Source organism: Euprymna scolopes, chromosome 30 (genome assembly GCF_053919585.1).
Source record: "Euprymna scolopes isolate OS-2025 chromosome 30, ASM5391958v1, whole genome shotgun sequence".
Lineage (NCBI taxonomy): Eukaryota > Metazoa > Mollusca > Cephalopoda > Sepiida > Sepiolidae > Euprymna > Euprymna scolopes.
In genome coordinates this window covers 65,687,511-65,707,972 of record NC_136511.1, presented here as the reverse complement: position 1 = coordinate 65,707,972, position 20,462 = coordinate 65,687,511, and the positions used below count along the sequence as shown (strand labels likewise).

The 20,462-nt window shown below is 34.5% G+C and overlaps 1 protein-coding gene and 1 pseudogene across 1 annotated transcript in view; one reads left to right on the top strand and one right to left on the bottom strand.

The window, feature by feature from the left end:
* LOC145254833 (neuronal cell adhesion molecule-like) overlaps positions 1-20,462 on the top strand; it is an 898,760-nt gene that overhangs the window by 388,014 nt on the left and 490,284 nt on the right. Inside the window, exons 14-17 of the mRNA XM_080113668.1 lie at positions 3,236-3,373; positions 4,607-4,780; positions 16,834-16,904; positions 19,314-19,551. Coding sequence (XP_079969794.1) covers positions 3,236-3,373; positions 4,607-4,780; positions 16,834-16,904; positions 19,314-19,551 — 621 coding nt within the window. The remainder of the gene's footprint in view (positions 1-3,235; positions 3,374-4,606; positions 4,781-16,833; positions 16,905-19,313; positions 19,552-20,462) is intronic.
* LOC145255090 (5S ribosomal RNA) lies at positions 18,866-18,983 on the bottom strand (annotated as a pseudogene).

The window sequence follows — 20,462 nt, the reverse complement described above, 5'->3', positions numbered from 1 at the left end:
CTTGGATCGATGGGGAGCAGGAGTTGTGTAGCGGCGCATCTCTGATCTCACTCGTTGAACATTGTGTCACTTTCAGACATGATAGAAGGCTCCTATTTCTCCTGCGATTTGTACGTAACTGGCCAACTAGTAGATGGTCTGCAACAAAAATAGAAAACCGGTTTTCATCAATAGGAAATGGAATCATGTCATCTTTTCTAGCGCAATAGTTGTATTGATCCACCCTGTATTTGTGATTGTTTTTAATGCTTTAAATTGTCTTCATGGCATAAAATCATTTTAAAAAGTAATAATAACATAATAAAACAAAAAGCATTCCTTTTTTTTTTTCTTTTTTTTTTCTGGCTGGGAATGGGCCATCCTACCGAATGACGGACATCCACCCACTATCTCATACATTCCAACCGAGATATCTTTTTATATTTGTGTAATTGTTTGTAGCTCTCTTGCACTTGGTTCACCAGGTATATTTGTTGAGTAGTTTTTTTTTTATTCTTTTTCATGAATCTGGTTGCTGGAATGATTGAGATCTTCCTAAGATTCCAGTTTCTTTTTATGTCATACATAAGACCTTGGTTCTGTTTAGCCCAGCACCATTTGGGCACTAACTTATACTATGGTTGCTTCTTTCTCCTTCTCATCCCATATCACTATGTCAAGTGTAATAGCTCCGTTTTCTAGGTCATAGCTATAGGACTTGCATAGTCATAGTGAATTGTGTACGACTTATTTCCAACTGTTCTTACTGGTACATGTTCCCAGAACTTGATACTACATTCGATATTCAACTTCTTACAGATGGTCTAGTGGAAATATTTACACACTCCACTGTCTTGCATTGTATAGTTGCTCTTCTCCAGCAGAACCTTACAACTAGATGTCAGATGGCTCACACTCGACTTCTGAGTGACAGAACTTGATTGGAGACGGGAGTGATTCTATAAAATTCCCCATATATAATGATACATAGATATCTGATCTAAGGGAAGTAACTCTAAATAACAAATTTTAACAACACTTATTTGTTATTGATTTATCTCCCTTGCACTTTCCGCATTTGCACGAAAGAGTTTGAATATGTTTTAAAGGGTTTGTGAATGAAGGGGAGATAACTAAGAAACTAAGCATATTTTGCAGGAAACAATTTAAGGCGCTGAAACTAATAAACTAATGTTTAGGAAAAATAACACCATCCTCACAAGCACTGTTCTTGCGCAAGGAAAAAAGCCACACTGGTTTTTAAATCAATTAACTCAGGTGCGTCTTTTTGGAATGTAATTATTTTTTGCGTCTTTTTGGAATGTAATTATTTTGTTTGCCGATATAAAAATGCCCTTTAACAATCCAATGAAATTATATATTAGAATATAATAAATTTTGGCGCTTGAAAAGATTGGTGAACTTTTAATCCAACGCATTTCAGGTGAAAAGATCATTACATACTTACATGTCAGGTCAAAATTAGTATAAGTTCCAAAAATTACGAAAATGATTCAGTAGATTTGCTAGATGTAGTTTAAATAATTAAAAAAAATCATACACAATTATGTTTTGTTTAAAAATGGCGAGCTCTTAATTTAAGTCAATTTAAGTTAAGGGCAATAAGTCAGTTTGTCATACAGAATTGGTTCCACAACTATTCCATATTAAAACATACGATAAATCTCGATGATGTGGTAAATTCAATTTTTGCTTGTAATTATTTTTCTACTGGATTATTTTTCGTAATTTTTGGAATTTATACTAATTTCGACATAACACGTAAGAAAGAACGTAATAATGTCTTACCCTTAAATGCGTTAATTTAAAAGATCAGCGCTCTATACAAGCACCCTAGTTAAAAAAAACAAAAAAGAAACACATAGAACCTTTAAAAATTGTAAATTAATTTAATATTTTATTTATTGCTTTAAAAAAAGGGGAAAAATTACAAATAAGCAAGTATGTATTTTGTATAAACATGGTTTTAGTAACTACTAGCAGGGAGACCCGACGTTGTCCGGGATTGAATGAGAATCAACAAAAGTTCCACACCATACTTTTATTGTCATCAAAATCGACGAAAGTGTGTGTGTGTGTGTGTGTGTGTGTGTGTGTGTGTGTGTGTGTGAGAGAGAGAGAGAGAGAGAGTTTTCTATGGACTCCGAAACGGCTGAGCCGATTTTTCATGAAATTACACACAAATATACTTTATGTGTCTAGGAGTGTTCTTAGATAAGGTTTATCCTGGAATGCCTCTGATAAGTATCAAAAATTGTTAATCGATAAACGAAAAATCTGATTAAAGACAGAACAGTCAGATTTTCAGCAAAGTTTACACACACACACACACAGTGCCTTTTATATATAAGTAGATATTACTACTAACTCTTGTTGCATTTTGGACAAAAATTCATGTTAGGAATTTGAGATATTTACATGAAATTACTATTTTTTTTTGTAAATTTACAAACTTTCTTAAAACGATTTACATTATTTTTTAAGTTAATCAGACAATTCGTCCAAAAATGTGAGGGTCATTCCAAAAGTAATGCATCCACTTTTTTTTTTTTTTAACTAAAAGAAAGTTGAAGACCTACGAAGACGGGAGTGCTATCATTGAAACGAGCTACCTTTTGTATTCCAAAATTAATTTTTCTACATAGTCACCACTATTCTCAATGCACTTTTGCCAGCGACGGACGGGGTGGTGGCTGTGTATGGGCGTCCAGAACACACGTTGTCATTCACATCGCCGTCGCCACTCTGGGATCGACGGACCCATCTCTTAAATGTACTAACATCAACTGCATTGGCTTTGTAAACGTTCAACAATGTAGATGTTGATCAGTTCAATTTTTTCTGCATCTTAGAATTTTACACCGTCAATATCGTCAACAGAGAAATGAAACGTTCAGGTCATGAATGCATAAGTTCAGTAATCATAACAATGCAAATTGAAATTCCCTCTGATCCATTGAGGGTAGAATAAAAAACAAATAGGAGGCGCCCCTCATATTAAACTATTAAAAATAAATAAATAAATAAATAAAAAAGTATACTTGTAAATAAGTAAATATTCTAATTCCTGTTATTTTGGATTCTTCGGACAAATGTTCTTAGCTTGAGTGTCTTTGAAACATTAATTGGAAGAATCCAAATAATATGAATAATCAATCCTCATCTCAAAAATTCAGAAACGTCATTCTAATTCTTCCAATGTTTTTATTTATTTGTTTTATTTTATTTTAATCAGCTCCCTCAGAACCTGTGAGACTTCAAGTTGTAAAGACTTCTCCAGTGAGTATCTACCTGTCCTGGTGGAGGCCCCGTGAATTACATGGAACCATCAAAAAGTATCAACTCGTCCGGAATGCACTCAACTGGACTAAAGGTTGTATAATATGTTCGTTACATATCTTTTGGTTATAAAGTGTCAAAGATCAGGAGTTAATGAATAGTATATAATTAATTAAACTCACAAAGTTTTATCTTCTTGTACTGAATTTGTTATCGTTTTCTTTTTTTTAGGGGGGGGGGGTTCAGCGTTTTGGATGGAGATGCTGACTGCAATGTTTCAAACCAATGAAAAGGGAGATAACTCCTGGTGTGCCAAGAGTTACTGCCCCTGGGGATATCCGGGGGTTTATGATCTCTTGAAAATTTACAAACAGAAACTATTCGTTTTTTTTTCTAATTCCTTTTACTCAACACCCTGCTGTCTCTCCGTGATAGTAATCGATATATAGCACATATCGATTACTTCATATATTAAATGTGACAGGGACGCGATCTTTGGTTAAGTTCTGGATCAGTACTGCTATTTTAAATCCTTCTCAAGGAGCTCTACTCTTCTTGCAATCAGTGTTTTATACTTCTTTATTTAAAACATGGATGAAGAGTTCCCCACATAATAACAAAAGGAAAACAAAAAGGATCGAAATGATGGAGTACTATTGCCACATCTGGACAGGAGCTACTCACCCCCCCACACACACACACACACCCTATCCAGCCTTGATAGAGTTCAAAACCGGCTTGGAACCTGGTAGGTGATACCCTTTTCTCTTCCTAGCAACCTCTTTCCCACAGGAGAAACGTTGCGAGCCTGTCTCTACTCTATCGTTATTTTGATAAGTGCTCGACTGAACTCCAATCTATGGTTCCCTCTTGCTAAAATTTCACAAAAAAACACTCGACTATTTACAACCACTATATACGATTTCCCACCACTCTCTATCTGTATCTAAATCTAAATACAGATTCCATGAAAAAAAGTTTCTTTCCCAGAACTGTCTGCCTGTGGAACACTGTTCCGTTTGCCTGCTTCCCAGTTGAATACAACATAGCCTTCAAATCCAATGTAAACAAATTCTCATTACGCCATCCCCATAAATAATCAAATTCTACCAAATTTACACCATTAACGATTACTACACTACCACTATACATTCATTAACCCTTATCCTCGAGTGGCCTTTGGGTCTTGATAAGCGGTGACTCCCTTATTAAAAAAAAAAAGAATGATTCAAAGTGTTTTAGAATGTTTTAACATGTGTATATAATTGGATTATCTCCTTTGCTAATCTGTAAAAAAATTTTTTTACCCCCTTTTTCTTTCACCCAGACCAAATAGTGGAAGAACTGATCAACATCGACACCCCGTTTGTAAGTCACACAGTACGAGGTTTGCATCCTTTCACAACGTACATCTTCAAGGTGAGGGCAGCCAATATGCAGAATGGGACCGAACTCTGGGGAAACTATTCTTCAATACTCACTGTATCAACAGAAATGCGAGGTGAGAACATTTATTTTCTGAAAGAAGTTTTAACAGTTATTTATTATGATAGGGACGTTGAATCTCTACGGTTCCAGATGCGCATTGTCTGAAGATAGCGGTTTCGATCCCACCAGAAGCGTGCCAGAGGTTAATTGGTCAAAATGTGGTGAGACGACAACAACAACGAATGGCAGTGATGGCTGAGAATGCAGTTAGGAGATTCGAAGTTCCTATCCGTCGCGGTTACCACCTGACGAAGGCCAGAGGAAGTTGGCCGAAACGTTGTGAACCAATAAAAAGATCAAAAAAAAAAAAAAACAACAACTAATAAAGATGAGACTAATAGTCCGAAATAAAAAATAAATTAGTTATTTACACACACAAAAAGAAACATATGTTTAATTATCTATTAGGTTGATTGGTTGGTTGGTTTTTTTGTTTTGTTTTTAATGGCATATCAACCCTTTTCGTGTTATTTAATGCTGAAACCAGTTATTTTGGAAACAGTATTCATGTTGCATCTAGTTATTTTGTTAGAAGTTTTTTTTTTTATTCTTCAAGCTCCTTGTATCTTCAATCGCTAGTTTGTTGTGCTTGGTTTAGTTGTTTTATAGTGGATTTTATCGTTTTTGTTCCCTGCCCTGCAGAGCATGAATGAGTTTTGCAATGGGCGAGGGAAAAGGGTTGCAACATTGTTTGGTACATTTCAAGTTAGGGAACCAGTCAGAAAGATTTTTTTTTTCAGAACATAATTAAGTTTCATAAAAGGAAGTAGAAAAACAAAAGGCACCAATGTAAGGTCTATTTCGTTCCAGAAAGCCAATATCTTCAGACAACCTGATCTGGTAGCCCCAGTTGAAAGTTACCTATTAGATACCATCCTTAATGTCTTTAGTTTCTCTGTACAGAGATTTGTCAGAACCACCTGGCATGAAGATACTTCCCCCTACAACTAAACTCTGACCAAATTTTCAAAACCTTGAATTGAAAGCCATGTTTAATTTTACAGAAGTTTCCAATTGGGTAGCTATTCTGTACAAGTCCTGGAATTTATAATTTTGCAGGTAAAGGGCAAAAGATATTTCTCGTGTTGACACAAAAAAAAATTATGTGCTGGAATGCTAAAGATTCAATATTTTTATGGAGCAACTCCGGTTTCTGATTGGTTGCTAGCAGAACATGGCTCTATTTGACTCATCAATTCCTATCACCAGTGTCTATGAGTAAAACCTTCCAATTTTCAGTGATCAGACACTCCTCAGTATATCAAAAAATACTGCAACACAAAATAACAATGTATTCAAAGCCCAAATAAGATCCCCTGGATAAGGCTATACATTGCCTCATAGAAGGAATGGTCCACGGTCGATTAATTAAGACCGTGAGATGTATCACTACTGTAATTCAAATTCCTATCTTTCATAGAAAATGTGAAAAATATTTTTCAAACTGAAATTATGAGAATGCAAAATGTCTAAACATCCCATTCTTTTATTTTCTTTGATGTTGCATAAATAATAATTTTAATGAATTTCAGCATGTTCTACTTTTTTGTTTAATTTTACCTCGGACAAAGTTCTCAGAAATCAAAGGGCCCCTTCTCTGGGGCTAATACTTGATCTCTATATGAGACGCATAGATATTCAAATATTCCATTAAAGTCCTCCTTTGTGTCTCAAATCTTGAGTTAAGAATATTAATTTTGAGCTAAGAATATTAATTTTGAGTTAAGAATATTAATTTTGAGTTAAGAATATTAATTTTGAGTTAAGAATATTAATTTTGAGTTAAGAATATTAATTTTGAGCTGAGAATATTAATTTTGAGTTAAGAATATTAATTTTGAGCTAAGAATATTAATTTTGAGCTGAGAATATTAATTTTGAGTTAAGAATATTAATTTTGAGCTAAGAATATTAATTTTGAGTTAAGAATATTAATTTTGAGTTAAGAATATTAATTTTGAGCTGAGAATATTAATTTTGAGTTAAGAATATTAATTTTGAGTTAAGAATATTAATTTTGAGCTAAGAATATTAATTTTGAGCTGAGAATATTAATTTTGAGTTAAGAATATTAATTTTGAGCTAAGAATATTAATTTTGAGTTAAGAATATTAATTTTGAGTTAAGAATATTAATTTTGAGCTGAGAATATTAATTTTGAGTTAAGAATATTAATTTTGAGTTAAGAATATTAATTTTGAGCTAAGAATATTAATTTTGAGCTGAGAATATTAATTTTGAGTTAAGAATATTAATTTTGAGCTAAGAATATTAATTTTGAGTTAAGAATATTAATTTTGAGTTAAGAATATTAATTTTGAGTTAAGAATATTAATTTTGAGCTGAGAATATTAATTTTGAGTTAAGAATATTAATTTTGAGTTAAGAATATTAATTTTGAGCTAAGAATATTAATTTTGAGCTGAGAATATTAATTTTGAGTTAAGAATATTAATTTTGAGTTAAGAATATTAATTTTCCTCTTCTCAATTGACCATTTAAATAAGTTATAGAATACCTTTTTTTGTGGTCTCTTGGTCTTACTGAATTCCAGGACAAGAATTCATCTAGTCTGGTGGAATATCCAGCTTAGTATTGTTACTGTAGGCAACATCACTTTGAGAAGATGCACCATTTCTCATATAAGCCATTGTGTGTTAGCCATACAGCGGGGGATCTTGAGCCATGAAGAACACTAATTTTCCTTTCCATACTTGGCCAGTTAATTATATAATAATATAATAAATATATTTATTGTGGCCCTTTTCTGTATTTTGCTGGATCCAACGACAAGAAATCATGGAACAACTAGAAAAAGTGCTGTTATTTGAAGTGACATCAGTAGGAGACGGTGCATCATTCAGACACATAAAGTACATTTTGGTGAAATGTCATAAAAATCGGTCCAGTTGTTTCAGAGTCCATAGGGAACGAACTCCCACACACACACACGCAGACGCACACAGGCGCACACACACACATGCACATGCACATGCACATACATATGCATACACACACATGCACACACATGCATACACACACACAAGCACACACACATGCACACACACACACAAAGTTCCTTTCATATAATAGTAGATATCTTTCTTTAAGTTTTTTGCTATTATCGGGACAATAATCCACTCAATCTGCTGGAGTATCCAACTAAGTGATGCTATTTGAGGTCACGTCACTAAAAGGTGCACCGTTCTTTATATGAGCCAGTTTATAGCCGTATTGATAGGGTCTGATTTGGGTTTTGAATATTATGTTGTTTTGTACATTTGGTCAGAGTTTACTGACAATCCCTTTTACAGAGAGACCAAAGACAATCAAGAATGATGTTAAGTAGGTAATTTAAATTCGATGAGAAGATCTTATCCAAGTTTCAAATACTATGACGTTTTGAATATTTGATCAGGTTTTACTTATAAGGTTAAATATGATCATGTCAGATTGTCCTGACAATCCTTTGTATAGTGAGACCAAAAACAATTGATGATGGTATCTAGTATGTAATGTAAACTCTCCTATGTACGAGATTAAGATCAATTATGAATTACACTAATTTTTTTTTTGAATCACAAATTTTCCCAATCAATCTCCAATTCTCTTGAAAGAAATTATTTTTATATGAAGTTCCTTTTTACTTGCTTCTCAACAAAGTGGTAGAGTTAGACACAATGTCGGTTTTTAATAAAGAGAAAATATAGTTCCCTAATAACGAGTACTCTGGATTAATATATATATATATATATATATATATATATATATATATATATATATATGATGGCTACATATAGACCAATATAAATAATGATTATTTAAAAAATAAAAAATGAAAATAAAGGCCAGCTAACCCGGTTTCGATCCTCACTCAACAGAGCCAAATCGAGGACAATACGATTAAAAAAAAAAAATAAAGTCATGAATATGGCAAGGGAAAGAAGAAAAAAAAAAATATATAAAAAATAAACAGGGGAAACAAAATTACATAGAGACCAAAGGGGAAAATATAGCTCCCTAATACCGAGTACTCTGGATTAATATATATATATATATATATATATATATATATATATATATATATATATATATATATATATATATATATATATATATATATATATATTAAATTACTTCAGTCTAGAAAGTTCTGCTTGCTTTCACTGACCGAGGACAGAATAGCAGCGTCAGAAGAAATACAAAAGATCAAGGAGATTCTAAGGGAGAGTACTCCTCTGTTATAAAATGACTTTTTCAGTGTTTAAATTGAAAAGTCACTTTATAGGAGAGGATTTAACTCCCTTAGAACAGCTTCATAAATGTAAAAAGAAAAGGCAAAGATTTTTTTGGTTGAACTAATAAGTACAGAAAAATTTTATTTAGGTAAAATTTTATTTAGGTAAAATTGTTAGTGAATTAAATAGGGAATGATTCTACAGTGTTGGACATGTAGAAAATTTTCAGAAAAAATACAACCTGTAGAGGAATCAAACAGAGGCTTCTTTTAACTGGAGCCAATGTTACAGAAGCTACTGCTGGTGATAGGTCTCACAAGTATGTGATGTTGAAATTATCATTTCCTCCACCAGAGTGCTTCACCTATAGAGGAGCTGGATAATGTGCAAACACAGCAGCCTAGGAAGTAAATGGCTGCTATGTTTGAGTTTTGTGTAAAAATTGAAGCTGTAAGAAACCGAAACGAAATAAAAATAAAAAAAACATGAAAGTATTGTGTTATTTTAACAAAATAGTTATTCAAAAACAATATTATTTTATTAATAAAAATTATTTAAGATTAATTAAAATGTACTTTACTGCACATAGGAAAGTATATTAAAACGAATAACTGAATGCTATGTAGCATATGATCTTGCTAAATTCTGGATCAAATCTCTCTCTCTCTCTCTCTCTCTCTCTCTCTCTCTCTCTCTCTCTCTCTCTCTCTCTCTCTCTCTCTCTCTTTGCATGTACCTGAAAATTTCCAATCATGAATTAGTAGAATAAGAGATTCAACATTTTGGTCTGCCCCTTCCATAGACAACACAGACAAGATTCAGCAGCCAGCAGTCATTTATATATATATATATATATATATATATATATATATATATATATATATATATATATATATATATGCTCCTATAAATTTAAGTTTTTTGTGTATTGATATTCATATTAAAAACCCTTTTTTTGTATTTATTTGTTTGTTTCCCCACCAAAGCAAATTAAGCACAAGGCCGTTTTTGATGTGGGGTAAAAACCAGCTCTCCTAAAAGTAGGCAAAAAGGGGCACTCTGGTTACCAAAAATAATAATTGTCCCAGTATAGAGGGGTTCTCCTCCATTGACTGGTACAAATTATCTTAAGTGTAGCATCTGCAGAACAGATACTACACTTTGATCCCGTCCTGAAGGCCAAGAACAACTGAAAAAAGGCAAGGTATTTATTTGCTCCCCTACCGAGCAAATTAGGCACAAAGCCAATTTTTAATGTGAGGAGTGAAGGGAGGGGGAGGGAAAAGGGGGACCAGCTCCCTAGAGGTGGGAAATGGGAGCTGGTTAAAGGTCAGGTATGTGGGGTTGCCCCCACATCTGGTCTTTGCTTGTATTGGTTTATTTGCTTCCCCACTGAGCAAATTAGGCACAAGGCCGTTTTTTAATGTGGAGAGAGAGAGGGAGGGGGGAGGGAAAGGGGGATCCAGCTTCCGAGAGGTGGGAAATGGGAGCTGGATAGTAACTGTGGTCTGTAGGGTGATCCCTACATTGACCAAGTTCAGATATGTGGGGTTACCCCCACATATGGTCTTTGCTAGTCATTGCTTGCAGCATCTACCGGAACAGATGGTATTTATTTGCTCCCCCACTGAGCAAATTAGGCACAAGGCCGTTTTTAATGTGAGGTAAAAACCAGCTCCCCTAAAAGTAGGCAAAAAGGGGGCACTCTGGTTACCAAAAATAATAATTGTCCCAGTATAGAGGGGTTCTCCTCCATTGACTGGTACAAATTATCTTAAGTGTAGCATCTGCAGAACAGATACTACACTTTGATCCCGTCCTGAAGGCCAAGAACAACTGAAAAAAGGCAAGGTATTTATTTGCTCCCCTACCGAGCAAATTAGGCACAAACCCAATTTTTAATGTGAGGAGTGAAGGGAGGGGGAGGGAAAAGGGGGACCAGCTCCCTAGAGGTGGGAAATGGGAGCTGGTTAAAGGTCAGGTATGTGGGGTTGCCCCCACATCTGGTCTTTGCTTGTATTGGTTTATTTGCTTCCCCACTGAGCAAATTAGGCACAAGGCCGTTTTTTAATGTGGAGAGAGAGAGGGAGGGGGGAGGGAAAGGGGGATCCAGCTTCCGAGAGGTGGGAAATGGGAGCTGGATAGTAACTGTGGTCTGTAGGGTGATCCCTACATTGACCAAGTTCAGATATGTGGGGTTACCCCCACATATGGTCTTTGCTAGTCATTGCTTGCAGCATCTACCGGAACAGATGGTATTTATTTGCTCCCCCACTGAGCAAATTAGGCACAAGGCCGTTTTTAATGTGAGGTAAAAACCAGCTCCCCTAAAAGTAGGCAAAAAGGGGGCACTCTGGTTAACAAAAATAATAATTGTCCCAGTATAGAGGGTTTCCCCTCCATTGACTGGTACAAATTATCTTAAGTGCAGTATCTACCGGAACAGATGGTATTTATTTGCTCCCCCACCGAGCAAATTAGGCACAAGGCCGATTTTTAATGTGAGGAGTGAAGGGAGGGGGAAGAGAAAAAGGGGACCAGCTCCCGAGAGGTGGGAAATGGGAGCTGGTTAAAGGTCAGGCATGTGGGGTTGCCCCCACATCTGGTCTTTGCTAGTCATAGCTTGCAGTATCTACCGGAACAGATACTACACTTTCATCCCAGCCCAAAGGCCAAGAACAATAGAAAAAAGGCAAGCATCCTTTCTATTTTTTTAAAAAGAAAATACAACTTTCTTATATATGGGTCGTTGAATTGCCTCCATCTTCAAAAGATCTGGCTAATTTGCATATTCTTTTAAACATTCATTTTAATTAATTCCCTATTAGTTTTTTCGGTTTTCTTATGGGATGATCATCTAGAGTTAACTATTATGTGTAATTATATTCATGCAGATATTCTACATGATTTATACATGTGTAATATTTGTGTAAAAAGGTTATAGTAAACACAAACCTCTTTCTATATATATTTATATATGCAAATATATTTTTGTTTAAAAAATTTTGCCTACCAAACTTCTGGCAGTTTTTGGTCTACAAACATGAAACTTAATATATAGGATATTCGAACCCATGCAAAACCTTATATTCGGATTTTAGCTGGGGAAAATCGGTGCAAAAGTGTAAAAATTCAAGAAATGGAATTTGCCAGGTGAAGGTCGAACGACGGCATTACGAATATGCATGCGTAGCGTAATAGCTATTGGTTCATGTTTTAATTTTTAGCCTTGCAGCAAACATGTTTTCATAGCTCAGGCATCAATATCAGAGGAAAAAGTAAATTTTAAGCTAAACGTTTTGGTTTCGATTCTCAATGATGGCACACAAGTCATTTTTTTTTTTTAACTTTTTAAATCATTACTATATATTGGGTCCAATATAATATAATCATAATAATATGAAATCAGCATTAATCAAAATATCATATTTAAGCATATTTTCCAATGCCAGGCGGTCTGCTAGTACATATATATATAGTCTTGAAAGTTTTTTAACCTTTAAAACTATATATAAAAAAAAACTATTTAATTTTTATATTTGTTTATCATTCGTTAGAAAACTATTTAGTCACTAAGTCATTTAATCACCTGCAATCAATGCATCAATTTGCTCTCCCGAATTCACTATAGTACTAATGTTTATTTAAGGGATCATTAGTTGTTTACCATGAAACACTGTTTCGGGGATTTAAAAACAAAACAGTATCATTGCTCCCCAGCAGTGTTGATCAAACACCACCTCCCTTAATCTCAAGAACAAAAAAATGTTACAGACATTAGATCTAGTTTCGTATTATATATATATATATATATATATATATATATATATATATATATATGGGGAGGGGGTCATCTTACTGCTTACTAAAACTTTCAAAAGATAATTTTCAGTGTTTTTCAGACATTTAGAATCGCAAATATTATATGGCAGATGTCGGTCCATCAATTAGTGTTAAATTGTTGAATCTGACAACAGTTGGCATAAGGGATGTTTATATCTAGTTATGTGTGTGTATATAGTGCATAATCACGTTGACACACTGATTCCCGTATTATCACCAAAGTTAAGAGATGTTGAGCTTGGTCAATACTAAGATGGGTGATCATTTAAGAAAACCAAGTGCTGTATGTGTTCTCTGCTTATCTCAGCATTATTTCCAGTCGTCTTGGATGTCTTGCCACTGGAATCAAGCAATACCAACTCAGGGAAAATGTGATTGGGGATTATGCAATCCTTATTTCACAATTATACATGTAGCTATCTTTACAGGGGGTATCCATTGTCTCTCAAAACGGAATAGAGGCCATACTATGTATATAAAGAAAAAAAAACAGAATTGCTGTGTGTTTAACCTTTTATAAACTCAGTTATGAGGTGAGCTGGCCTGAGAGCTAGCCTCTGATTGGATATGCCAGAAAGGAAGTTGACTGCTACAACCAATCAGCAATGATGTTACAAAACATATTCAAAATCTTAAGCTGCAAGCAAACGCTGCTCCTGTTGCTACACTTAGCATTGTGCGGCTTTTGGATCTTAATTGGTGACCCTTACCAAAAACAATTTCTATACTGAACAGGAAATGTCTATGTGTACATTGTTCCAGGTTGGCTTTTCCTGCTGCCAATAATATATGCTGCTAATATAACTATATACTTATAACGTTGAGCTTTTTTCTCACTCTGACATTGATATTAAAAGCTTACTTTTTTATTCAAATATTATTAAAACGAACTTCTTAATATACTCGGTTATGGATATGCGCGTGACTACACAAAGGTTAACTAATCTGCATATTTCTTTGAAAAACGAGCGTTAATTAATTACTCATTAATTTTTTATGGTTTCTTATTAGATGATTCGTTTCATTTCATTATTATGCTGAATTATTTTTATGCATAGTTTCTACATTTTGCATTATTCCATAGTATTTAAGATGGAAATGTTTTAGCACACAGAAATATTTTATATATATATATATATATATATATATATATATATATATATATATATATATATATATATATATATATATATAAAAGTGACCTTGTCAGTGTGTCTGTGTGCAAATGTCTCTACCAAACTCCTCTATTTATGCATAGTTTCTACATTTTGCATTATTCCATAGTATTTAAGATGGAAATGTTTTAGCACACAGAAATATTTTATATATATATATATATATATATATATATATATATATATATATATATATATATATATATATATATATATATATATAAAAGTGACCTTGTCAGTGTGTCTGTGTGCAAATGTCTCTACCAAACTCCTCTCTATATATTTGGTCTCTGCAGTTGAAATTTGATATACAGGGTATTTGTACCTGTAGCACACTTTTGATTTGGTTTTTAGCTGGTAAAAATAGCTGCTAAGGGGTCAAAATTGAAATAAAACTGTTTACTATTGGCAGAAATAAGCGACTAAACCCGTTTCCATGTATAAATCTACATTGATAGGTTAAAGAACGTTATTTTTTAAACTATTTATATGCTTATGAGTGTGGCTCAGAGGCTAAGGAATGAAGCTGGAGACTTGTATGTTTTGGTTTCAATTGTAGCTGATGGCACCCAGGTCATTTTGTTTTTTACTTTTCGAAATCACAACCATATATTGAGTACAATATAATAATCAATAGATAATTTACTTTATAATAATGAATACGAAATCTACATGAATTAAAATATCATATTTAAGCATATTTTACAATCAGGCAACGTCGGCCGGCTTGCTAGTATATGATAAAAAAGTATTCTTATTAAATACAAAGTTGTATTTGACTGAATACTAAAAAGCAAATGTCTTTAATTGCTACACTCTTTCTTTCTCTGCTTCATTTGGATTTGTGTTCTTTGTCACTTCTAAAAGCAAGTTAGTTTTCACAGGAGCGTGTTAACTCCAAAATATTTTCCAACCAATAAAAATCGTTTCAAAGTCCAGAAGTAACGAGTCTATGTCAAAATTATAAGCCGATACAAACTCAGAAGCTCCTATAAAACAATGGCTTGGTTAACTGAAGTCAGTTCTTCCGTAGTTACACTTGTTACGTTAACAACATCCATCCTAGAAATAAGTGACTGGAGTACACCATGCTGAAGCTCCTTTAAGTCTACCACTACATCTCCAGTCAACACAGCCACCCAAAAAGTAAACTCACACACATACACACAACAGAACTTTGAAACAAACTTTCTAATGCTTTTCTCTACTTCTTGTTCAAGAACTTTAAAACTTCTCAACAAAATTTGATCTTTCAAAGTATATTTTACATCTTTAGAAAATTGTTGGTATATAAATATATTTTGTCCAATAACTAATGTTTTCTCGCTTCCATTCCCAAATTCCTGTTGTTGAATTAGCACTTGCTAACTGGTGATGCATTCATAACATTCACGTTTTTATCCATTTTTTACATTTGCCGATTTAAATACATTTGTTGCGTACGAGGGCCACAGAAGAGAGACTAGATGTTCTGGGGCAGGAGGAGCAATGAAGAGAGAACCAAAATAGCATATAAGACCAATATGCACGTATATGTTTGTGTCATAAGATTATATACTTAAGAGTGAGTTGTTGGAAATTTTCTTGAGTTAGTTATTTCTAACACATTTTTTTTTGTTTATAGAAAAGAACAATCTTTTGTGCCAGAAACAACCTTCCGTTTTTTGGACGAAGTTATTGCATTCAAAAACAAATTATATTTAATTATAATTACAAATACAATAAAGGGTAATACTCATGTCAATTTTAAGTTTGGTAGTTTTCAAAACGGTTGTTCTGGAGATATTCTTTTTTATTGAAGAAATGAGGTGACAGAGGTATTCCTTTCAGTAAATTCCTTTTTGAACTCTGCTCGTCCAAGGTTCTTTTTCTAGTGTTTATATATGACCTCTCCTCAGGTAATAGTGGCTAATTTGCATAAAGTCACTTATGCAAATTGCATAAAATGTTTCGTTAAGAATATTCCCAACAAAGTGTTTATGATGGGGAGTACATATATGAGGGGAGTACAAGACAAGATTACGTACCTGGGTTTAAAAGACAAGCACAAAGACCAGGTTCATACCGAACATGCATACATTTATTATTCACAGCCAGAATACTATTTTAGAACCACAAATGCCACGTTACTACATCATGAAGATTTCCCTTGGCGCCGCTTCCAGTGTTACAAAGTCGATCCTCTCTTTTCAATCCTCCCATCTCAACTCCCCAAAAATTGAACTTTATATTACATTAACTTAATTCCTATGACGTCACCCATCACACTCGCAAACATGTGGATATAGATTCACGTTGTTGCCAGCTGACTTGCTCCATAAATTTTCGAATTCCTTACAGAATTGTTTTGTTAACCTCAACCCTAACTTTAAACAATATCCTTGACTTTGGCTTCAATAACAATAACAACCAAGATTTCAACATTCCTAAAATCATCTACGAAATACAATTTCTGAATTAATAATTATTATCAATTACCATGAATTCATAAATTCATAATAATTTTCAACTATACTTTCTGGTGTTTTCCAGTAGCTAACAACTTAACAGATTTATATGAATTGTTAGTGCTGTTCTTGGTACTTTTTCAAGACGTTACTACCAAACATATACACTACCTGTAGCCAGGAGTGGTACTACAGAGCCACTTCTGGCTTTTAAAAGGAAAACAAAAAATAAAAAGTAAACTTTAAACATTAAGAATACCGGGTAACGCCGGGTAGGGTCAGCTAGTTGTAGTAATAAAATTGAATCCGTCAACAATTTTATTTAACTACTTTTTTGTTTTTCTTCTTTTTTTTTTTTTTTAGCTCCGTCGTCCAGTCCCCAAAATCTAACTGTTCAACCACTGAAAGGAAGGATTGTGTATCTGACATGGCAGGTAAAAAAGACAATTTTTATTGATTCTTTTATGTTTTCTGACAGTCTGCAATCAGCAAGCGTGGAAATCTTGAAAAATATTTCCATTCAGATTCCATGAACTTGTGTTGATGGTTTGCATCCAAATTTTCTTTGGTCGTACAACTTACTTCTGTACGGCACAGTCATGTCGACACACTGGTTCTTGCCAGATCACCAAAGTTAAGCAACGTTGAACCTGGCCAGTACCAGATGGGTGACAATTTAGGAAGGCTAGGCACTGTTATGTACCTTCTAGAAAGGTTGGGCGTGGGGCCAGCACCCTCACCCCGAAAAAAGGACTCCTTGCCACAAAAGAAACTACAAAGTTGTGGATGGATTATGCCCCATCCAGGGGCTCAAGGCTATGAATGGACGGACAACTTTCCTCCAGCCTTCCACCTCGAATTCTCTGGATTTTATTTTATGCAGAAGTTTCTTCACAATATTACCAAGCCAATATAGCCGACTTATTGTCAAAATGTAATCAAGCTTTCGCACATTCAGCTTCACTAACATGTTTCAGAGCTGATATGGTGAATCATCATCATCATCATCATCATCATCATCATCATCATCATCACCATCATCATCACAATTATCATCATTACCACCACCACCATCGTCATCATTATCATCATCACCATCATCATCATTATCACCATCCTCCTCCTCATCACCATCCTCCTCCTCATCACCATTCTCATCATCCTCATCCTCATCATCATCATCATCATCAATTTGAAGTCCGTGCTTCAAAAATAAATCTATACCTATCACTTTCTCCCAAGTTTTCCTCAGCTTTCCCTTGTGAACTGACCATACTACCTCAGCTGTTCTACACCTACTACCCCAAGGACTTTCATCCATCCTTTAATTGTGGCCATACCATCAAAGTCTCCTCTCTTCTACACATTTCTCTATACTGTCTAGATTTAATCTTCATCTGAATTCATCAAAACTAAGCATGTTTTTAAGACTGACATTACAGGTCCATTCTTTTATTCTCTCCATGCAACGCATGTCCTTAACTTTCACTGCTCATCACACTTCGTTTTCTACTTTGCACACATCTCCCTATACTGTCCAGATTTAATATTCCTCAGAGCTCACCAGATCTAAACCAGTATAAGAACCAGGTACACCCTAAAATCGAGTACTGTTGCCGCATCTGGGCAGGAGCTGCTTGGCATGCTTTATCCAACCTTAATAGAATACAAAACCGACTTCGAAACCCAGTAGGTGATGCCATTTCCTCTTCCTTGCAACCTCTTTCCCACAGAAGAGACGTTGTGAGCCTGTCTCTGCTCTATCATTATCTTCATAGCAAGTGCTCAACTGAACTCTAATCTATGGCCCCCTTGCCAAACTTTAAAAAAAAAACACTCAACTAGCTACAACCATTATATATGATTTCCTCCACTCTATCTGTGCCTAAATCTAAACGCAGATTCCGTAAACAAAGCTCCTTTCCAAGAACTGCCCGCCTGTGGAACACTGGAACACTGTTCTGCTGGCTTGTTTCCCAGTTGAATACAGTATGGTAGCCTTCAAGTCCAATGTAAACAAATTCTTGTTGAGCCGTCCTCATAAATAATCAAATTCTACCCAATTTGCACCATTACACTACCACCTTACATTCCTTAGACCTTATCCTCGAGTGACCTTCGGGCCTTGATAAGTGGTGACTCCCAAGTAAAAAAAAAAGTTTGTTTTTAAAACTCGCATTGCACACCCATTGTATCATTATGATATCATTTGTGTTGGAAGCCTCCATTCAGTCTCAAAAGACAATGGCTACCCCCTGTAAGGGCAGCTGCGCGTGTAATTGTGAGGCAAGGGTTGCGCAATCCCTACCCACACCTCTCCTGAATCGGCACTGCCTGTGTCCAGTGCAAAGAGAAGTCCAGGATGACTGGAAACAATGCCGAGATAAGTGGAGAGCACATACAGCTCCTGGGAGTCTCAAACGGTCACCCATTTTAGTACTAACCAGGCTCAACATTGCTTAACTTTGGTGATCTAACAGGAACCAATGTGTCAACGTGATTATGCCGTATATTTGTATTAGTGTATTACTATATAGATTTGAAATCAAATGTTTTCAACTAAATTCATCCATTTTCAGGATTAATGATAAAACTGTTGTTGGTGATGGTATCATTTCTCTTCATGCAACACATGTCCTCAACTCTCACTGGCCATATTTCACTTCCATACATCATCGCACTGCTTACAAATAACCTGATATTCTTTTTCCTTGGTTGGCAGCGGTAGACTTTCAATACAAAAGTGACAAATGAAATTTTTTGACACAGCCATAGTTAAAACATGACCATTTTCTATTGCTATGAACATCCTTTAATTTTTTATTTTTTCTTGTTAATTTCAGCCTCCCTCCAAGTTTTATCAAAATGGCCCCCTGAAGCAGTATGTAGTGAGATATCAATCTGTAAGTCCCATCGAAGGTTGCGAAGATGAAGATGTTCACTATTATGCCTCTGATGGTCATTCAGCTAACATAACTGGCCTACTTCCTGGAACAGAATATATTTTCCAGATCTCGTTAGAAAATGAAGCTGGCCGAGGGCCTCCAAGTGATATTGTTCGGGTCACTACTCTGCCAGAAGGTATGTTTCACTAACATCCTTTTATTTATTTATTTTTTTTATTATTTTAAAAATTCTATTGAGTGAGTATTGAGCCTCGTGTGCTTGCCATCGTTCCATAATGTAATTCTTGTTCATTACATGAAGCTATTGAAATGAAACTAATAAATAGAAGACAAAACTAACCGATCAGAAAAAAGACAAAACTCCTCTCTATTTCTCTATTGATAGGAAGAGAAGACAAAACTAATCGATAAGAAAAAAAGAAAAGTAATCAATCTACATAATTATAAAACTCAAATGACCTTGTAACGAGTGATGTAACCCACTTTCCCGGTTTATGACATTCGGTTGTGCATGCGTGCATAAACATTAACCCATAACAACATAAACAAATAAACACAAATCGCTTCTTTTGCAGATTTTGACCTGCGCACTGAAATATTAATGTTATTATTTTGAAAGTATTATTTAACATGGGAAGAGTGAGGGTGTTTTGCAACTATTCTTTATTGCAACTATACTGTCGCTATTTTCTTACAACTAAACAATTTTAACCCGTTGACAAACATAAGAACAATTGTAATAAGGACGAGACTACTACTACTACTACTACTACTACTACTACTACTACTACTCTCTATCCGTCCCTTTTCCTTCCTTCCTTTTTTATTTTTTGTTTACATTTCTAGATACAAAATAGTTGTGTGGGAACAGTGAATTTGTTGACACATTTACTAATCTGTTTCAATATTAGTTTTATTTTATTTTATTTATTTAGGTTTTATTTTTTTTGCTTCAGGTTTTATTAATTTTTTTTTTTTTTTAGATTTTAAGTTTCTATAACTTGGTTGAAGGATTCCAATATGGGTTTTTCATTCTTATATTTCTCATTGGTAGGTTCATGTGCGTTTTTGCTGCTAAATGACTTT